Below are 22,084 nucleotides of genomic sequence, written 5' to 3'. Positions count from 1 at the left end.
AATTATGTTCACTGATCTAAATGAGAAGTATAATCTTGAAATGTTAGTAGCATGACTTTAGCATACCATGTATTTCTAAATAATTGTTAATTTTCAGTCTAAAGAAGTACAGTTGTAATTAACATGGTCAGTGTTAAGTAAATTTGTATGTTCTTTTGTGCCCCATTCGTTTAATTTGAGGGGGGGGGGGAAATCCAGAGGTGTACACAGCATTCATGTGTGCTGTGTTTGCCAGATTTTCATCACTGTCTGCTGAGGGAAAACTGGCAAAACCAACGAAGATTAGGTGGTGGAGGAGTTAATATATGATGGCAATTAAAGAACTAATTTGCAGAGAAGTGAACGTGGCTCAGCAGTTTTAGAAGGTAAGAGGCCATCAGAATCTGGAGTCCAAATCCCATTGGCTTTCTTGAGTTACTGAGGACTTTTTGTCTGTTTTTATTCCCTATCTTGGAGGCAGTAGGGTCTCCCACAGTAGGGATCTTTAGCTCTAGTGCATTTTCAAGGCTTCCAATCTTTTTCAGTCCTCTGAAAAGTGTGTCTGCATTGCCCAGAGGGGAAGCAGAGGTACCTAGGCAAGAGGGTCATTGTACTACTGCAGGTTTTGGGTTTTCAGTTGTGCCATGCCCAGTATATCAATGAAGGAAAACTGGGGGAGATGCAAATTAAAGAGCATGCTTGAAATCGTTAAATATTATGTTCATTCTTATGGTGTAAATAGATATTTTTAATAAATATTACTTTTTCTAGATAGAAATGATTCTCAGGGGTGTCACCTGAGTTATGGAGAGCAGAAGGAACTTGGAGACTGGAAAGTACAACCTCCTTTAGAGCTATGTACCCTCCAGGATGTGTCCTGATGCTGCAGTCCTTCACTTTGACTAGGTGTTTCCTTGTTACAGCTTCTTTTGTAGTAGGTGCTTGGACAGGCTTTTCCTTATCAATGCCTCCAGGGGAAGAAAGCATTTTCATTGTTCAGCAGGCAGAATAGTTGGGAAGAGGGATCTGCACTACTGATGGGCTCTTCTTACACATGCAGTGTGTATGGTCAATGGGGAGCTCCTTCATCTTATTATTCACTTGGTTTGAGTGAATCATAAATAAAGCTGCAGGATATTAAAAATTGACTATTTCAAACTGAAAGAAAAGTGTGAAATGGGGATAGGAATAGAGTGAGCAAGGTAAACTGAGAATTTATGAAAGAGGATCAGCTGCACCGAAGCCTTGGAAGAAGAGTGTGATAGGGATTTGCTACAGGTTGAAAAGTGCCAGAGCTCTCAAAAAGAATTGAGGAAACATTTGCAGTGAAAAGAGCTGATGCATAAAAAAGCAAATAGCTATGAAAGAGTCTTTCGAAGTAAAGATGACCTGAGGAGGGAAGGGATTCTCATCATTGGAACAGCTTCAGGAATTGTTAATAGCCTTCTTTGCTGTAGCTGCAGTTTGAAGCAATCCTCCTCCATACTTGCAGCTCCCTGTGTTCAAATTGTGGCTGTGGGGACTGAGTTAGGTCTCTGGACCATTATTTGAAATGATGGATCTGGAGTCTTTGCTGCAGGGCTGCCAATAATATATGGAGACACTGGAAAAGGATGACCAAAGTTAGTGCACAAGATCTAAAGCTGGGCATTATGACAATGCAGAGTAGTAAATGCTGAATTTAGTTACAAAATATTTTTGTTAATAACTAAATATCAAATGTGCACAAGGCAGAATTTGACAGTTCACTGAACTGTGGGAATGGTGCCAGGGATTGAGATAGTGAGGAAATACATAACCTGAGAAGATAGTACATGCTCATGTCTTGCAATTTAAACAAATCAAAAGCAATAGTTGCCTTAGTGAAAATGAACAAGTAGATGTTTGGTATACAGTTTGAATTTATTATTGTATGCTGATGTAACAGTAGGCTGTACCTTGACTTGATTTGAAAATAAAATGCTGACTACATATATGAAATTCTCTCTCAGATAAACAAAGGCCTTTATGAATTATATCAACTAGTATTTACTTTCTTACTCTAGAAATTATTTGTGTGCATATTTATTTTCTCAAGATGAGGAAAAAAGGCAAAATTTTTACTACTGAGATGAAAATGCAAGATATGGGTACATGAAACTGTCTTGGTACAGTGGCTCCCCCCACCTTGTATGTCAATGAATGTGTTGTTGTTGGAACTTTAGACTCCTAGAAGCCTCTCATAGGTAGTGTCGTGCATAATATATGTTAATTTGCTTTTCTTAGCTTTCTTCTGTGAATCAGTTGGACATAACCCAGGGATTACTCAGGTCAGTGGGTTACAGACTGTAAGTCAGTGTATGGTACACACAGTACCTTTGTATCTTTTACTTTACTCAGTTGAAAATTAGTTTGCATATCTTTGGATAGTGGTGTGTCCTGTCTAAACAGGCCTGTTTTTGTTTAGAGATTGGATTGCACTTTTGAACAGTTAGTGTTACTAGAGGAGAAGTGGAAAAACAGGTCAATAAAGTCCTTGTTAAGATTTAAAAAGTTGTAATTCTTTCTGGGATTATGAAGAGTTTATTGATGGTGTCAGCAGCACAGGAGCTGGTTTGCACTGAGCAGACTCTATAAGGAAACAACAGTGTGTATAATTATCTGGCGGATATTCCCTTCCTGGCTCAACTCTACGAGTTCGCCCACCTGATAAAGGAAAAAAGGACAAAATCTTAACATACAGTTAAAATATTTTCTCTATGTTCTGTATTGCATATGTCAATCATTTTATCCTTTCTCATTACTGTATGCTAATTCTTCTCCTTGGCAATTAGTAAATGTTGGATGTCAAATTAAGTTAAAATTAATGACAGAGGCAAATGTTGCAGTTATTAGCTCGCAAGTGTCTTTACTAGTAGTGCGTAGAGATGCATTCCAAGCATTGCAGACAGCTATGGATTAACCATCAAATGATGGTGAAGATTAATGATTGGCCTTTTAGCTCACTAATTTAGAACAATTTCTAGTAATTAATTTTGTATTATCAGCTTTACAGTTGCAAACGTCTTAAGGAAAATAAAAAATTACTTACATACATTTAAGATTCTTCAAGCTAACAGTTGTCTTGTAAATTGTTGTGTGCATGCAGATCCTAATGTTTAATCTTTAATACCTTTATATACTATGTTTGTCTACTTCTTTTTAGTAATCATAGTTTCTACTTCATTTTACATTTCTGTCAATACTGATTTTGTTAACCTTAGGTATTTTCTTTGTTGTGTGTATTGTTTGGCTTTGTGGACTGGTGTGCTTCATAAATGCCATGTCATGCATCAGAAGTGTGGGGAATTGTCTAGTGCCTCTTTTGCAGTACCTCTGTTTCTTGGTTTCCTGTCAAACCAAATTACGAATTAGTATAGTGATCAGAACTGTTTGTTCAGGCTTGTTGAAAAGTTGGATTTTACAAAGCAGTATTTCTTAAATTTATATTCTTGTTTTTTATATAAGTAAAAAAGCCCCAACCTTAAAATGCATGTTAGAAAAGTGCTGTTTCAGGTAGTCTGTGTAATTTTGTGCATTGCTATGTTAATTCGACTTTTATTGAAAGGACACTATTTAATACATTGTGACATGAATTCTTGGTGATGTTTATGATCAAAGTAGAAATTGCTGTCCTTGTAATGTGGATTTTTTTGTTTTTTGGGGGGAGTGATGTTCTCCTGTAGTTCTGTACTGTCTCATTTTCTTTACCAATGTTTCTCTCCTTACAGTTTCTTGTATTGCTCTGAAATCAATGTAGAGTCTCATTGGATTGTGCTTGGATTTATTTCCCCATAAGTTTACATTGCCCATCTGTAAAGATAAGTTGTCTGTATTGACCTTCTCTGGTCTTTTTTGGGGGAGTTTATTAATTAACAGTTAACAATCCTGCAGAGCATGGTTTCATTTTCAGTATTTCTCTGTGATGGCTTCCAAAGTATTGTCTATTCCCTGTTTCACATAAAGCTGGTTGATACTATATTGCATCCCTGTACCATACATTGTGTTTTTAGCTGCTGACCATACCTGTGCAAAAATCAACTTGCTGCAAATATGATTGCACCTCTAACCTATACAGTCAGTAGCATTCATACTTGTGAACTTGCACGGCTTGCTGAAACAGTGGGTAGTTTTTAGATAGAATTTGCTTTTGTGATGATTTGGATTAAAAAAATAGGGAATATTAGATCTAGATGAACTTTCCTTCCAGCACTGAAATTTCGAGTGTCTTTAAGATTAAATGAGAATTTATGATATGAAGAAAAGAACTTGGAGACAGAGGGACTTCATTGCTGGCAAGGCAGTAAGAACTTAAGCTATAAGGAATAATTGAAGTCTTGACTATGACGTGTTTATTAATAAGCCAGTGAAGTTGCTAATGAGGGGCCAGAAAATTTGGAGCTGATGTAATATGAAGTATGACATGCACATAATGATCTTGTTAGGATCTTGGAGTTGTGGTGGGATGGCTTCCGTGGACTAGAGTGATGCAATGAAGGGATATGGGCTCATTAGGAAGTATAAACTGGGGAGATGAGGAATGGGAACTGCCCTGTATGTGAAGGAGTGGTTGGAGTGCATGGAGCTTTGCCTGGGGATAGATGAGGAGCCAACTGAGATTTTCTGGATTAGGATTAGAGGGAGTACCAGTGAAGGTGGTGTTATAGTGGGTGACTGCTGCAGGTCACCTGATGAGGAAGAAGAAGCAGATGAGGTCCTCTACAGACAGGGAGCAGCAGCCTCATGTTTGTGGGTTCTGGCCCTCATGGGCCTGATCTCTGCTGAAGAGACCATGCAGCAGGACACGAGCAATCCAGGAATTTCCTTAAGTACACTGACAGCTTCCTCCTCCAAGTGATAGAGAAACCAGTGAGGAGAGGTGTTTTGCTGGACTCATACTCACCAAAAACAAGGGGCTTATTGGAAATTTGGAGGTCAAAGGCAACCTTGGCTACAGCAGCCATGAGATGATGGAGGATACTAAGGAGAGGGAGGAGAGTAAAAACAACCTTGAACTTAGGGAGAACATATTTTGACTTGTTTTCAAGCAAGGTTGATTTAATGCTGTGAACAGGATAGTATATATGGTTGGTAAGAAAAAATCCGAAGCTGCAATAGGTTTTTGTAAAGGGGGTGGGCTGAGTAACACGCTAGAAAAAAGTCAGTGTTATAAAAAAGAGTACGTCTAACATTGTACAAACTGAGGTACAACTACATTTCTCCAAAAGTAGTTGACAACCCTGTAGAATGTGTTCATGGAGTGGAAGGTGAGAAGCCGTAAAGTAGGTAGCTTTTACTCCTGCGTATGGGTTTAATGAGACTTATACTGGAATGATGCATGAAAATATGGATTTTCACACTTCTAATTATTGTGGGATGGTGTGCTTTCTGGGAAGTACATATAAGTTTTGCTGATATCAATCAATTACATTTTTATTTGTCAAATGTCTTTTTTAATGCTTGCTGGAATAAAACTTTTCAGTAGTTTTGGAAATGGAGGAAGCAACAGGGAGAGAGAAGAGGGAAAAGTAGTTGGAGAGAAGGTCATGTTGTTAAGATTCCTTCTTCAGAAAAGTAGTATTTTGACCGAAGGTAGCAACTTTGCCTAGTCATGTTTTGGAAAACAAATGAAAAGTGCAAGGGACAACTTATTAGTGTGATCTGTTTTGTACTTTGTGCTAATTGCAGTACAATTTGTTTGGCAATACCATATAATCAAATATTTTACAGATCCATTGTGACAGATGGATGAACTTCAGTCATTTGTAATCATTTACGCTTGTCCCTGAGACCTTTTTTTTTTCTTTTTAGACAATTGGATAAAATATCCCAGTTCTATTTCTAAAGAGCAAAGTTTCAATTAAATGAACTTGAACAAATAACATGCTTTAGATCGTGTGTTAGAATAGTACACTGCTCCTGCAGTACTTCAATATTCTTGATTGATGGAGAAAATAGTATGTTAAAATGCTAATGTTGACAGCAGAACCTGCCAAAAATATTTCTTTTTGCCTTTGCTCTTTATTTGCTTCTGATTTGTTAACTATAATTTCTAGTATCTTTTTAACCTGTCAAATTATTTTTTGACTTCTCTGTATCATCTTAAGTGAAAATATTCCTACTGACTAATAATCATTTTGAATACCATCTACATGGATTTTTTGGGTGAGATCCAAATGAATGAGCTGAGTATGTAAGAGAATGTGTGTTCATGTATTTAGTAGAATGTACTGGTCTAGTTTGTCTATGGAAAATGTTTATGATAAAGAAAACTTAAAAAAACAAACCCTCAGCTGAAGCTTATATTGGGAAAATTTTGAGAATTAAACTTACAGATAAATAAACACTTGTGTTATGGAAGATAAATCTAAATCCTAAATAGAAGGGTATGGATAGACTAAATTGAATAACAGTGTAATAAAAACTTCAGTTAGTCTAGTGAGATTTTCTTTTAAAATGCAGCTATTTATTTGGGCAAATGAGTTTTATCAGTATGTATGAAATGAATTTTTGTATCTAGAACATTTTTTAGATACCTAAAACTAATAATAATATTTTCAGCTGACATGTAGAAAAGTCTTTTCACTTGAATCAGATTGTGCAGCTGTTCTCATGTGCCTTTGAGATGAGGTGAATACCATTCGCCAGATGAAATGTCCTCTGGAGAATTTTAGGTATCATTTGGAGATCCTTAGGATTTTGGCTTTGTTACATGCTTCTCTCTGCTTTGACTTCATGGGGTTGTACTTTTTTATGTAAAAAAGTTTTCAAAAGTTTAGTTATCTTTGTGGACTGTTGAGCATACTCAAGGTGCTAAAATGATGTGAAAACGCTGCTACTTGTCACAACGTCCCCTCTCACAAAAAAAATTGAGATTGTCAGTTAACTCAGATCTAGTAATTTTATGGATTTTATGCTTAGGATGTCCTTATCAGTCTAGTGGGTTTTTTTTGTTTGTTTTTTTTTTTTTGTCCTGGAATAACAGATAGGCTTAACTGCAACTGACAGCAAGTTTTTCTTATCTCCAGTGTGAAATTGCTTTTTATCATGAAGACAGTATCCAATATAAATTTGTGATTTGAGCATTGATTTTTGTTTTGTTTTTCTTTTTTTTTTTCCCCAGAGAAAACAGTTACTAATATATAATTTTTAACTTCTTTTCAACTCTGTTCTTTTAGGTAACTTTTGAAATGCACAAAGAGAGTCTTTCTCAAATGTACATGGAGTACCAAGAGAAAGGAGGTGAAGGAAGTTCTTCAACTCGAATTAGAACAATCTCTGGAGTTAGTAAAGAAGCTGAAACCAAGGAAAAGCAACAACCTTTAGAGTTAAAAGAAGATGCTGCTGTTGCTTCCTGCATTATTGATGGTGATACAGAGTGCAGAACTGAAAAAAAAGAGATAGATAACTCATCAGGTGTTGACCAACAAACTCAATCAGTGTCTAATCACAAGGAGGAGTTACAGGGGGAAGATAGGGATGCTACACAGGATTTAAAACCAGTGCCTTGTGTGGAATTTTCTCCGGAGCCAGAAACAGTAAAGCCCAGTGTTTCAGAAATTAGTTCTGGAATAGCTGAAGCAATTGAAGATTCTAGCAAAGCTGACAAGCTGGAGGAAGAAACAGTTGCTGTCACTGCTGCTTCTCTAGCAATCCAAACTACTTTGGAAGGAGAAATTCCTACAAGTCCAGAAGGACTGGAAAAATCAACAGTAGAGGTGGAAGATGAAGATGACTTTGTTGATTTGAAAGATGAAAGTAGCATGCCCTTACCTTCAGATGAGTTTGCAGAAAGGAACAAGGAATGTAGCTCCAATGAAAGCGAAGTGACAAAGCAGGAAAAAACAACAGAGAGGGAACCTGAATCTGTGCTTTTAAAATCTGAAGATACTGAAAGTGTGGATGGGAAAAAGGAAAAACTGACTTTACCAGAAACAGTGAGTTCTGCAGTTCCAGATGTTGTGACTCAACTGGATTCAGAAGGCAAAAAGAAGCTGAAGGAAGAAAAGGTTAGTGAAACCAAAACAACCGTGGAAAATGCAAATGTGCGTGTGCCAGAGCCTGCTGGAGCTTCCGACAAGAGAATTGCCAAGCTTGATGTTTCTAGTGTTGCATCAGATACAGAAAGACTGGAACTGAAAGCTAACACATGTCTAGAAGCACCTCTGCCCCCCAGATCCTTACCTGAGGTAAATTCTACCTGTCCTTTATTTGTCTTGCTTAAAAATAAAAGGAAGTTCTTACTTTGTGAAGTTTTTGAAAAAGTGTACCCATACACATTTTGGGGATTTTAACATGTGTGAATTTTGTGAGTTATCTCTAGAATACTTTTAACCCATAATTCTTACTAATCTGTGTACTGAGAAGTCTCAAAAATTTTATTTTTTGTAGGTTCACTTTGGTGATAGAAACTGAGTATTTGGCTAGATGGACATTTGATCCGTGTTGGTATTTCTGTTCTTAAGCCTGATGAATTGAAAGAAACATTTATTTATTCAGAGAGGATAGAATTTAGATAGAATTTCTTCTGCTTTACTCACCCTCTCTTTTACTCTTTCAATCTGGTCTCTTATCTAAACTCTTATAATTATGGAGAAGTAAATATTGCTTTTGCAGAAAAAAAATAGCAAAAAATTTCTTTCATATTCTGATGGAACTCGTGAAAATAAAAATTTTAAACTCTAAAATTTGGTAGGATTGTCACTGCATCACGTCATCCTACTTTTTTTGTTCAAACGTAATTTAAAACTGCTTCTGTTGTGTGCTGCAGTGCTCCACCCCCTCTAGTCTTTAGTTTCTAACTCAGCTTTTCATGGTTAAATAGTCATGCATCTGAGTGCTTCCCTTCTGCAGAGATACCTCCTAATGGATGCTCTTCATTCTGCACCATTCTTCCTTAAAGGAGGAAAATCACTGTCTACAGCAACATATTCTCCCCCTGTGGTAAGATTGGGTTGCTGCTTCTGTGTGCCTAGATTGACAGGTGTGGTAGTGCAGCTGTAGACTAGTTTGTAGGTTTGGCACATTCATTAAATAGCATTTATGTAATAGTTTTAGCTTTATTTGTAACCGTGTACACAGTCTAAACCTGCTGGATATCTAAAATCTCAAGTCTATTAAATGCATTTCAGTGTATACCATGGAAACTTCTTTTTGGTTTTTTTTTTTTTTTGTCTGCAAACTGCATATTCAGACCTCAAGGCAGCAAGTTTCTTCAGGACAAGAGCTGACTGCTGCCTTGGATGGGCAGAGAAGAGACACGAGGTCAACTGTGTTCCGTATTCCTGAGTTCAAGTGGTCACTGATGCATCAGCGCTTGCTCACAGACTTGCTCTTTTCCATAGAGACAGATATTCAGATGTGGAGAAGGTACATTTCTGTGCTTTATATAGAATGATCTAGACTGTCATTTCAATTATAATTAGCTTTGTTGAAACTGCATCAGAGTAAGTCATTGACCTTGAATTTTGGACATCTGGTATTTTATTCATTATTCAATAGCCTTACTTACTTTGTGACCTATACCAAATTATTCTCAAAAATTTTTTTCAACTTTTTACAGACATGGATGTGTATTGGTTGAGGGCCTAGGCATAGATTTTGACTGAAATCCTGGCTACATATAAGTCTTTGGCCGTCTTGCTGTTGATTTTTATTGGACCAAGATTTTCATGTTCCTAATGTATGTAAGGGCCTGTGTCTTTTATTAGTATCTAAACATGGACTAAAAAAAAAGATAACGTATCCAAAATAGTATTTCTTACTCCTGCATTTACACACACTACATTGCTGCTTTGATAGGGTTCTGTGAACACAGATGTTCATTTGAAAATTACCTTGTAACAGAGATCTTGAATGTAATCATCAACATCTTTGAAAATAGTGGTAATTCTGCATTTTAATATAAAGATTTAATATCTTGAATAAGAATGGTGTATATTATTAGCTTGTAGTAGTGAATGTCAAATTTGAATTGAACCATATAGCTGCACTGACCTGATAAAAAAGATGAAGACATGGAGTATTTAAGTGATTAAACTAGTTTAAACTGAGGTGAATTTTTGTCTGACCATAATTTTTAGGATGTGTGTAAGTTAATCTATCATAACATCATCAGATACAGCTGAAATATATTTTTAGTTTAGCTTCTGTTTTGCAGAGTTTTTGTGTAAGTGTTGTACATTGTTGATTTTTAATTTCTCTGAGAAACCCTTAGTACTTGCTTTAGTTTTCCAAAGATTTAAGTTCAAATCTACTTCACAGATCCAGGAAACTTTATTCTGTTTCTGGATACAGTGACTTTTGCTATAGCAAGTAGTCACAGACCAGCCTATAATGTATCTTTATCCAAATGATGATTAATGCACATCTTAGTGTTTTTAGCAATCTGTTTTTTTAGCAGTTTAATAACAGAAAGGAAAGGTAGTTTTAGGTTTAGATTGAGGTACATCAGTTGACCTTTACAGTCATGTGTTATTTGCTGCCCCACTGCTAACTTTCTGGTTTTAGTTTTGTGAAAACCTAAATGTGCTAAAATACCACAAAAATAAAACTGTATTCTGAAATTTTTTTTTTTTTTTTGGACAGCCATTCTACCAAAACTGTGATGGACTTTGTGAATAGCAGTGACAATGTCGTATTTGTGCACAACACAATTCACCTCATCTCTCAAGTGATGGACAACATGATCATGGCCTGTGGTGGTATATTGCCATTGCTTTCTGCTGCCACATCTGCTACTGTAAGAAATTCCATTTTCATTTGAAAATTTATCACTTCTGGGAGGATGCCTTTCTTTTATGTAGTATATTAAGTATTATATCTGTCCTTTTGGGAAACAGGAAATGCATATGGGATAATTCTACAGGCATCTCTTTCCTCCCTTTGCTACCTCCATGCTTTCCCTAAGATAAATTGAATGCTTGCCTTCTTTACCTGAAGACATAAAAAGAAGTTACCTGCCTTTGTTGCCCCACGGTGGTCTATAATGGGATGAAATCCCAGTACTAATGATTGTTCCTAGAATATGACTAATTATTACTTTTGAATGTGGCTGATAGTGAACTTCCAGCACACGTTTTTCATCATTTAGGTTGTAGGAATGTTACCTTTGTGAAGAAGTAAATGTTGCTTTCAACTTTTTTCTGTGTAGCATGAATTGGAGAGTATTGAGCCAACTCAAGGACTTTCAGTAGAAGCATCTTTAACATTTCTCCAGAGATTAATCAACCTTGTGGATGTGCTAATTTTTGCAAGCTCTCTTGGTTTCACTGAAATTGAGTCTGAGAAAAATATGTCATCTGGAGGAATTCTGCGACAGTGTCTTCGTCTGGGTAAGCAAGTGAAACCATTTAATGAGCATAGGAGCTTGCTGTTACTAAATAGTTAGCAACTGTTAGATTGATTTATTTTTTTCCCCCTGTCCTTTGTTTTGTTAAATCAAGATTAAATTTAGTCAAAGCTTAAGGTCTTTTACTATTTTACTGTTACTGTACTGCAGTGCATATATATTCATCTTTAGAAGTTTAAATAAGTTTGGTAGCCCCACTGTTGTGTATGCATGTTTTCATTTTATCTATGAAGATATTTCTTTTACCTGAGTTCCCCATATAGTCAGGGCTGAGAATATAGCAGTTTAAGAGAAAGTAATCTTGTACTATATGAAAACCTGTGAACTTTTTCAGTATTTAGAAAAGACATGTAAAGCCTGAGATCAGGAGGTGAAGGTATGGTGAAAACTAGAGATGTAAATTACTGAAGGGTTCGAATTGGACAGTTGATGTATCCAGTTATTACAGTAAATTTGCATAAATTGGATTGAAAGAAAAGAGTCATTACCTAAGAAAGTAACAAATATTCTGGAAATAAGAACATACAAGATTATAAAAGGGTTCAGGTAGTTAATCCAGGAGGAGAGTATTCGTGCTAGTTGCATGCTCTAAGACTTTTTGTAATGAAAAGTTTAATTTGCATGAGTGCCAGAGCAGCTCAGAGCCTCAACAGTAACTAGCCTTCCTCTCCCTTTCTAGGCAAATAAAACTTTGTGCAGGTAGAACAAGATTTATGGGATGCAAACAGGTATAGAGGTGGGGTAGTTCTTTTTTCCTTTGAAAAAAATACTAGAGGATGAAACAGGGCACAATTGTGCAACTAAAAAAAAAATAAATTGTGTGAATTCAGAGAACATTTAGTCCAAGAGTAACAGAGTATTGTGAAGCAAACGTTGCCATTTGTTTCACTAGTGTATCACTTGTCTTTCTCCCTTGCTAGTCTGTGAAATTCAGCTGCCTTCACCCTACCCACCCCGTGGTTGTATGCATGGTAAAATTGCAATGAGGGATGATAACTTGCTCACTTTAAAGTATGCATTAGATACAACACGTGTGTTCTAATAGTTTAGTATTAATTTTTAGTTGTAAATTATTAAAGAATTTCGAGCACTGTTTTCCAACTATTTAAAACTTACTGAAGCAAAATGTTTTGCTGATGTGCATAAACTTTTTAGTTTAAGTGATAAACAGAATTGTGTTTTACATCTCTGTGGGGAAATATAGACAATAATATTTCTCAGAATAATTCTTAACATTTGTTTTCCCTTCAAGTATGTGCAATAGCAGTAAGAAATTGCTTGGAGTGTCAGCAGCATGCACAGATGAAACCTGTTGGAGACATTGGGAAGAACCAGAAAACAGTGCAAGGCTTTATAGGTTCAGGAAAGACTTCAGCAAAGGCAAGTTTAAGACCACATTCAGGAACACAAAATTCAGTAATTATTACTCTGCACAGAGGGATAAGTTATTAGATTTATACTTGCACCACTGGTATTTTAATAGAGTCGAAGGGTATGAAGCCTGGAAATTCTGAAATAGTTTTTCTAAGATGTGAATTTAACATTTACATGTTTAGCCTTTACAGGGAAATAAATCTGTCACAAGAATTTGCCAGATTTTTTTTTTTTTTAATTTTAAAGATGAAATGCATATCTGATCTTTGTGCCCCAATTATGACAATATGATGTGCCGTGGGTGATGGTACACACTTAATGATTCTTGGTGGAATGCTTTTAAAAACAGAACCTTGAACAATTATGGTTTTGGGTTTTTTTTAATAGAGTCCAGTGGACATTGTGACTGGTGGCATTTCTCCAATACGAGACCATGACAGGCTTCTGCAGGATATGGATATTAATCGCCTTCGAGCAGTAGTGTTCAGAGATATAGTAAGTTGCAAATAAGGTTGTTTTCTTTGTAGCTAGATTTCTGCATATATCCGTTTGCTCAACACTTTCTTTGTGTTACACAGTTTGGCTAAATTGAATATACAAAAAGGGAGCACTGCTCACAGTAATTAGGAGCTCATAATACTCTGCAGCTGTTGTAGTGTTTAGGGTTGGAAGGAGGGAGAGGTGAAGCCCAACTGCCTGCTGATCCCGCTCTTTGGTGTTTTCCTAAGAGTTGATTCTCTGGAATTCTGCCTGTTGTATATTAAATATGTTGTGTTTAGTACAGCTATGTACTTCTGCACACTTTGGTACATAGACAAACTGCTTATGTATGCTATGTATCATAAAGATGTTTATGAAAAATGAGTATCTTTCTAGCTAATTAGAAATTAGAGGTCATCTCTAATTCGTTTACTTCCCCTCAGAGGAACCAATTTGTGTGCATGTGCTGTAAGTATGCATATGTTTTTTAGTCTTGAATTGACTAAAAATATCTTTACCCTGTGTCAGCAACTTTATAGCTGATATTGAGGAAATTGAGATTGATTGCTTGAAAAAAACACCTCTGTAAGCAAATAGGGCAGCTATAATGGCTGTGAGTCATTGGTGGCCACAAGCTTGGACACCAGAACTTACTTTACAATAATAGGACTGTTTAGCAAATGTAATGATTTATACAGTGACTTTTATTCTATCTAGAATAGAGAGTTTTATCTTTACACTGTTTATTGATTGAAACAAGCTTTTTTTAACCCCTACTTTGGTATCAGTGTGCAAAAGAGTAACAGGAATTGAACCTGCTGTACTGGTGGCAACTAAAATAATCCTAATAATGCAATCTTCAAGCACATTTTGTGAACTCATTTTTTTCTTTAAAAAAGTTCACCAAAACAAAACACACACAGCTCCTTTTTTTTTTTTTTTGCATATCTAATCCACTGGGCTTTCTGTTTCACAATAAATATAAAATGATGCACATAACTCTGCTTTTTGGCAAAGGTGTTAAGCTGTGGAGAAGAAGCAGACTTTGAAAGGTCTATTTCAGAATAGTTTTTATCTGAGCTGTTTACACTTGCATCTAAATGTGTTCTTTGCATGCAGTTTCTTACATTGTATTCGGCACAGAGAATCATGGTTGGGCATAATTTGAACCTGTATAGGAGGAATTTGGATGGAATCCACTTAACCACCAGTAGTAGTACTTACAGTGATACATGAGCTTTATTTCAAGCAGTTCTACAAACATTGCTGAAAAAAATAAAGTAATGGGTAGTGCTAATCACAATTTTATTAAGTACAGTTGGAAACTGTTTTACAAAGAAAATTCTTTATAATCCCTATCATTGTAGGCAATTTCTCCTAATCTCACACTGTCCTTGCCTTTTGCCAGACTGTTAATACCTTCCTTTGGAAGTTAAGATTTTGGGTTGAGCCAAGGTGAATATAGGTTGATTTTTTCAGTGCAACAGATAGGATCCAGCTACGTTATCTAGTTCTTAATAGAGAACTTCTCATAAACTTCTCCTAATATAGTTTATTAAAGAGTTTTTCATGGAATATGGAACTTCAATAGGCACTTACAGTCATGATAGAATGAGCTTTACAGTTTAACTTAGTTTCTCTGAACTTCTCAGAGGAAAAAATTGACTGTCACCTGAGCCTTGATGTAAATGAGGGTACAAAACCCCAAACACCTTTCTTCTTACTGATTGGTCAGTGAAAATCCAACTCTTCTATTCTCCTGTTATCCCGAAGTGTATGAAACTTTTCTTCTTTTGGCAACCAAAGGGGACAGGCTTAGGCTAAATCTTAATGTCTGGTCTTTCCTCTGCTTCACTAGGAGCAACTGAGAGCTCTGGGGAGGAACATGGCATAGTTCATATTAAGATTTGTTTTTAAGGTTTTCTTTAAAATCTCTGTGTAAAGTTAGAGCTGTAATGCAAATGCATACTCATGTTTAAATTGCACATAGTGCATTACATCCATCTGGATTATCTGATGATGAAATTAAATCCTAACACTTGTTCTGTATTTTGTTTCACCTCCTTCATTGATACATTATGGTTTTGTTGAGTGTGCTTGCCTGTTGTACTTCACAGCAAATGCTGTTAGTATCTTGGCACTTCTGAGGAAATGTCTTAGAAGAAACACCTGTAAATAAAGGGGACCTAGTCCCTGCACTAATTTGAAGCGTATAGTCAAAACACACAACCTTAGCCAAAGTTGTCATATTTATAAATGAAAAATGGAAGTATTAGTGTCACTTGAATACAATTGCTGTATTCCCTACCTTTATAGGTGAGACAAACTGTGACTAGAGAATATTGTTCTTCCATTGTTGACATATCAGCTTACTCTGGGTCTGTTTATGGTAGCGCTGGGCATACTTTACAGAAAAATAAACATGCTGCTGAAATTGTAATGGAAAAATCTGTGTATGTGTCTCTTTTTTTTTTTTTTTTTTTTTTTTTTACAGGAGGATAGTAAACAGGCTCAATTTTTGGCTTTGGCTGTTGTGTATTTTATTTCTGTGCTCATGGTTTCAAAATACAGAGATATACTGGAACCTCAGAATGAAAGACGACCACCAAACCAAAGCCAGTCATGCAAGGGATCAGAGAATGAAAATAATGAGGCTCCTACTACAGGTGAACTGTTAATTATTTGGCCAAATGAAAATAATGTGACTTAAAATTCTGTAGAAGTCCATGTGAAAATGTACAGAAATATGTGCATTGTAACCACTGAAATAAACAACATTACAGTGTTCAGTTTGCTTCAGTATTTGTATTTCTTCTTCTGATCTGAGAAAAAAACCCTGTAAGTTGATTATGCTTTGTAGAGGTGGCTAATCTCACTGAAGTAGCTAAGTATTCACGAATATTTGTTGCAGAAACTTTACTGTACATTATTTGTAAGGTTAAGTGTGCATAAGCGTAGACTGACAGCTTTTTTCCCATTGTCAGACTCCAGTTAATTTTCATTCTTTGACTGATGTGTCAATATCTTTTATTTCCTTGTCTTAATTTCTGGATGTTACGATTTTTCAGACTTCTCAGGAATTAGAAGGAAATTATTCTCTCCTAAATTTCCTATTAAATACTTACAAATATATTAAATCTCTAAGTAGGCAAGAAGAAACACTTTTGGCTGTGTTATTTCACTTGTCTTCTGTTGCTGTTACTTCTTCAGGAGCAGTGTGGTGAATGCAGCTCTGTTAATTAATGACCTTAAAATGTGTTTTCTGTTTTTTTGGTATGAACAGTTGTGGAAAACCCGTCTGCTGCTCTTGGTGCTTCAGCCTCCACTGAAGATTCAGAAAGTGCAGCATCTATACAAAGAAGGGATTCTGGTCTTGGGGAGGAAGCAGCTTCAGGACAAACAAACAATTCGAGTGGTGCTGCCGAAGCAGGATCTCTGAATGTCAGTGCAGGTCCAGATGCAATCAGTGAAGTACTGTGCACACTCTCATTAGAAGTAAATAAGTCTCAGGAGGGCAGAAGTGGAAGTGAGACAGGAACTGAAGACAGTAAGCCTGCAGCTTCTGTGCCAGCTGCAAAAAATGTCAATGTAAAGGACATCTTGAGAAGCCTGGTCAGCACACCTGCTGATGGGACTGCAGTGGATGCTGCTCTTCTGCCACCGACCTTCCTTGGAGTTCTTGGTGATGGAGCTGCTGAGCAGCCTGTACAGTTCCATTCCTTTGACAGGTAATGTGACATCTGAAATATTTGGGCTGTTTAGTTTTGCTTAGGGTATCTATAAGGAACAGGAAAACTCACACTTCAGTTCACCGGAACTCAGGTACAAGGTCATCTAGTGTTTAGTAGTAATCAAGATGCTTTGATCAAGAAGTAGAACCTTTGGCTACCAAGTTACTGACATCACATAGGTTCTTTGTGAAGGTATATTCTGCATTATATGGGTTGCTATGTCATGCTATGAAAGACTGTGGAAAAGAAAAGTGACTGGTGATTGAGTTGTACTTGAAGGTACAACAGCACCTCCTTATAAGACTTAACTACCCTGTCTCCATACATGTTACAGCTCAGAAGCAATATAGTAAGATGGCCAATAAATTGCCTAGAAGTGATTGGAAGAGTAAAAGAAAAGATTAAGGGTGTAAACTGTTTTTTTGTCTTTCCTGTTCTCTTCCTAAATGTATCAGTGGCAGATGAGGACTGCTGTGCATATTTAGTTGGTTTTAAAGGTCTGCAGAAATAAAATGAAGTGACTCTTTCCTGTTAATAATTTTGATGTCCCCTATATCTCAGTCTCATTAGCTCCTTATCTTTTCCCAAATATAGTAGACCACACTGTCTTTTACTAGACCTACTGACTTTTACCTCTTCAGGATTCCCCAAAACAGTAAAGAAAGAACAAAAGAAAGAAATCCCATAACACTTGCATTCCTGCCTCTAGAAAAGCTTTGATCGTATCCAGAAATCCTGCAGTCGGTCTGGTGGAAGGAGATCCCTTGTTAATATACTGGTATCTCATCCCCTGCTTATTCCTGAGCTTCCTCTGGCTCTGATGGCTTCGCAGTCTATGGCTGCCTTGTTCAAACTAACAGATGACCCAAGAAAGGAGTGAAGCTCTGCCAGGGGTATGGATGCAGCTGTCATAGCATGTCTTCTCAACTCAGATTGCCATATCACTAGTGGAGGAAGAGACAGTGGTGGTTGTCTGGCTAGATTAGATGCAGATGGTGTATGCCAGCCAGCATTTGGCTGCTTGCTCTTGTCTCAAAGTAAATACTGTGTTCTGTTTGTGATGCTAAACAGGAGGACTTGTTTTGAGAGCAGTAGAAGGATGGACACAGAGGGGGAAATTGGTAGAAGGGGTACACTGAATTAGAACTTGTCACACCTCTCTCCCTGCTGCTGCCCAAGTGCTTTTGACACTTCTCCTTTGAGGCCTCTCATTGCTCTTTGCTGCAAGTGGGCAGTTGATGTCAAAGAGCATAATGTTTTAGTCTGTGAGTAGTGTTTTTTTCTCATAAAATTCTTATTATTCGTTGCTGCTTGATAGAGATTGCAGCCACAAAATAACATCTGTCTGGAGATCTGATGCAGAAGTGCCTGTTACACTGAGGAGTAAATCTGTAGGTATTGTTGAAACTGAAGGTTTGTGCTGCTTGTGAAAATCTGCTTGTGAAAATCTGATTTGAAGTGGTGTAAAGCAAATTAACTAGACAGGAAACAATGGGGCACTTGCAGTCCTGGTAACTGACATACAGAGGAAACTGTACAATTTAATTTGATCACATGTACAGTAATGAAATACTGGGCATTGATAGCAGCCCTTCAGTCACTTGCAGTTTTGTGTTCTTTTATCTGTATAGTTGCAAAGTCACTCAAATAACACAACAAAAAAACCCCTTAAATTTTGGAGTGCTTCATGAAGCAAGATACTGAAAAACTGAACTACTTGCTGTTTTACCCTTTTACTTTTCTGGTGCTACAGTCCCAGATGGATCCTGCTTTTCTTTTTCCATCTCCAGAGAGCCAGCCATTTGTAACAACTCTTGCCATTCTTTTACTTAACCTTGAGGCATAGTTACTGCATCATTACTGAAAGGAAGCTGGTCTCATGAAGGAATATAGACAGAGGAGTGAAAGGGGTGCATGGACCGAAGCAGTGGACAGCACTGTGCTTTTGGATGGAAGAGCAGAGGGCAAGGGATTTTGTAGGGTTTTTGTAGCTGGACTGCTCCACAGTGAAAACTTGAGGGTATTTGTTTCCAATGATTTTGTGTTTAGTGGGTGGGGATAAATATACAAAGAGATCATGAAGTAGTATGAAATATTTTGTCCTTCAACAGTTGCATGTGACCTCAGTATGTCAGTGGCTCTGTGTTTTGCCTGAATTTTTTATTTCCTTGCTTTTGTGGATATGTCTGGTAGACAGAAGTGTACTTAATGATGCAGAAGTCTTACCTCTAATCAGTTATCATCTGGTAGTGACATGCACAATCTTGCATCTATGGTAAATATGTTGATATATGATAAAGCATGTTGCTAACTAGCTAAGAAATGAGTTATAAAGACAAAATAACTGTGTATATGAAACTTATTTAAAGCTACATAGACGGGAAACTTTTGTGGCCACTTGAAGGTGGCTGCATCTTTATGCAGTGCGACCGCTTAAAATACAAGTATATGCTCTGAAATGACACCTGGTGACAGCAGTGGGAAGTAATTGTGCCAGGGATAAAAAAAAGAATCACCCTTTTCACAAGAAATTGGAATAGAGTTGGAAATAGTAGCTCATCTCTGGGGTAGACAAAAATACGAAGTTATGTTGTGAAAGTTTTTTGGGGAAAACAGGCTTTGGGATGCTCTCTTATACTCTGTGTCTGGTTTACATTTAGTATATTGTTTGATGGCAAACACAAGTTCTGTGAGTTAATTTTTTTTTTTTTCTTTTTAAAGGCACTTTGTTAAAAGTTGTTCCCATGTAGCAGTTTACCAGCAGGGTATCTCTGGGAATTTCAAAGCATCTCTCTGATCCTGCATTTATCTCAGGAATGCTGTGTCAGAAATCAAAACTCTCCTCATATCTTAAGGATTATCAACTTCCCAGCCATAGCTGGAGAGTATACAGTAACAGCTATGTGAGTGAAACCTTACTGAAAGGCTGCCAGGTTGCAAACCTTTGCAAACAGCTAGGTGTATGTGTTCATTCCCATGCCAAAAGTCTTCCCCTTATCTTATGTGAAGATACAATCTTGTGATTAGTGGGTGCCAGGGGTTTATCACGATAAAGTTCAAGACTTGCACTGGCTTTTTCCCAAGATCCATAGGGACATGAATTAATGTTCCAATTTCAGTGTGTCCTAAACCAGCAGTTTTCTTATTTAGTCGTAATCTTGTAGAAAAAGGAGGGCAGGCTAATGCAGACAAATTTAAATAAAACAGAAATAAAAATAACCAAAGCTTGGGATGAAATGAGAGATGACATTTCTCTTCAGTTTAATAAAACCCATAACCTATCACTTGCTATTTTTACTGTGCACTTTAAAATAAAATCTTGGTCTCTCCTGGCTTCTACTGCTCATTGTGGAAACATTCAATAACTGTGTCATTATAGGAAGCTGATGCTGAGGGTTCAGAGAAATATAGGCTCTTACATCGTGATCTTGTACCATAGAGCTTAAATCTGCAGCTGTGCTGTAACTTACAGAACATATATGTTACTAAGCTTGTTTATCTTTTTGGAACATCATCTATAAGCTGCTTGGTTTGGCTCTGCCTGTTTACTTGTTTGTCAGTCAGTGACATGCATGTGCCTTTGTAAAGGTTGGTTATGGTGTTTTGGTTAAATTTCATCAAAGTCCCTTTTTTACATAGAATGAATACATTTTAGACTTCATTGATTTGGGCCTCAAATGCAAAAAGAATACACTCGTTGTTGACAAGATTAAGTCTACCAGGTGTAGGTAGAGAATATGAGAATGGGGGATCTGCAGATAAAGGCAGTTGTGCTGTGATGAAAAGCTCAGCTCTTTCAGCACACCAACAATTTACATTCTGCAGGGGCTGAAGAGCCAAACCATTTGAAGTCTTCTCCCTGCCAAGCTGATTTTAAAGTTCTCTTACAAGATTGATTGTGTTCTTTCTATCATATCTTCTCTTCCCTTCCCCCCACCCTCTGATCTCTCATGGTTTTGAGAGTCTCTTATTCTTCCTTTCTCCTTGGGTATTTCAAGGGAGACATAAGACAATGGGTATTATCTACAGACAACAGAGCCCATAGAAGGACACTGACATGGCAGACTGCTTTCCTGCCTCACAAAGTAGACCTGGAAATAAATCTCTGATCCTCTTTACTGGTCCTTTGCTCCTTGCAGTGATGCTTGCAGTGGGCATCGTTTTGGTAGCCTGGACCAAGGCTGTTTTCTTTTGGTTTTGAGTTAAAACCACTGTCCCATAGGTATACAGACAAACTGTCACCTGTGTGGCTTTTCAGTGCTTAGAAATAGAATGCTAAGAATGAATCTGTATAAATCTGTCAAGAGGAATCAGAGCTCATGTAAATATTTTTAAATTACAGTGAGGTCATCAGTTTGGGCTGCCCTGTGTTGTATTAGGAATATTTGACTTGCACCCAAGGAAAATTTGTAACTTGAAATATATTTCAAATGGAATGGGGACTTGCCAACTTCATTTAAAATAAATGCTTGGGAAAATCCTGAAATTTTAGGACATGCAGATATTTTCTATCTTTATATTGAAACAGAAGAATCAGTGATCTGAAACCGAGGAAAGGTTCAATAAGTAAATCCTTATAGAATTTGGCAGAATAGATCATTATTGTGTAAGCCTTTGTCTGTGAGGGAAGTCAGTGTTCAGCTCAGTGGTCTGTGCTCATTCAGCAGTGAATAATTGTCTGCAACACGAAGACTTCTTACACTTCAGCATAATTGGGACTAATAACACACTGACCTTCTGGCTAAGATGTATTTATGGTGGCTAGTTCTCACTATGCCTGACCTATGTTTATCAGTTCACGTGCTGTAAATTCTTACTTTAAACCTTAAATATTTGATTTTAAATGAAAAAAAGGCAAACATCTAATACAGTCATGTAAATGAGACATTCAGAAGTATCATTCTTACTTAGCAGTGCTTGAGGTCTCCTTGAAGTAGACCATATGAATATTTTTTTGTGCAGTTTTTCTAGTTTATTTTATTTTTCCTGTGTTTGAATATTATGATAATGGATGTTTTAATATACAAATGTAACTCAAAAATACAGAATTAGTTTAAGAGGTGGGATTATGTGAATCTTAAGGAGTAAAATGTATTGATGCTTTTTTCCCTGTGAGGCATCTCTGCTCATGTGTGAGGTTGCTTAAGTACGT

At 36.9% G+C, this 22,084-nt stretch overlaps 1 protein-coding gene across 3 annotated transcripts in view; it reads left to right on the top strand.

Annotated features, from left to right (window-relative positions):
• The window catches only part of LRBA (LPS responsive beige-like anchor protein), a 400,324-nt gene that overhangs the window by 74,338 nt on the left and 303,902 nt on the right, over positions 1–22,084 (top strand). For all 3 annotated transcript variants that reach the window (XM_027652781.1, XM_027652782.1, XM_027652783.1), the window contains 8 exons: positions 7,176–8,186; positions 9,191–9,366; positions 10,585–10,738; positions 11,150–11,330; positions 12,600–12,727; positions 13,109–13,216; positions 15,696–15,867; positions 16,485–16,929. In XM_027652781.1, coding sequence (XP_027508582.1) covers positions 7,176–8,186; positions 9,191–9,366; positions 10,585–10,738; positions 11,150–11,330; positions 12,600–12,727; positions 13,109–13,216; positions 15,696–15,867; positions 16,485–16,929 — 2,375 coding nt within the window. The remainder of the gene's footprint in view (positions 1–7,175; positions 8,187–9,190; positions 9,367–10,584; positions 10,739–11,149; positions 11,331–12,599; positions 12,728–13,108; positions 13,217–15,695; positions 15,868–16,484; positions 16,930–22,084) is intronic.

The sequence above is a fragment of the Corapipo altera genome, unplaced genomic scaffold, assembly GCF_003945725.1.
Source record: "Corapipo altera isolate COAL_440 unplaced genomic scaffold, ASM394572v1 69, whole genome shotgun sequence".
Classification (NCBI taxonomy): Eukaryota; Metazoa; Chordata; class Aves; order Passeriformes; family Pipridae; genus Corapipo; species Corapipo altera.
The sequence above is the reverse complement of the archived record's forward strand: the minus strand, read 5'-3'. Positions and strand labels throughout refer to the sequence as shown.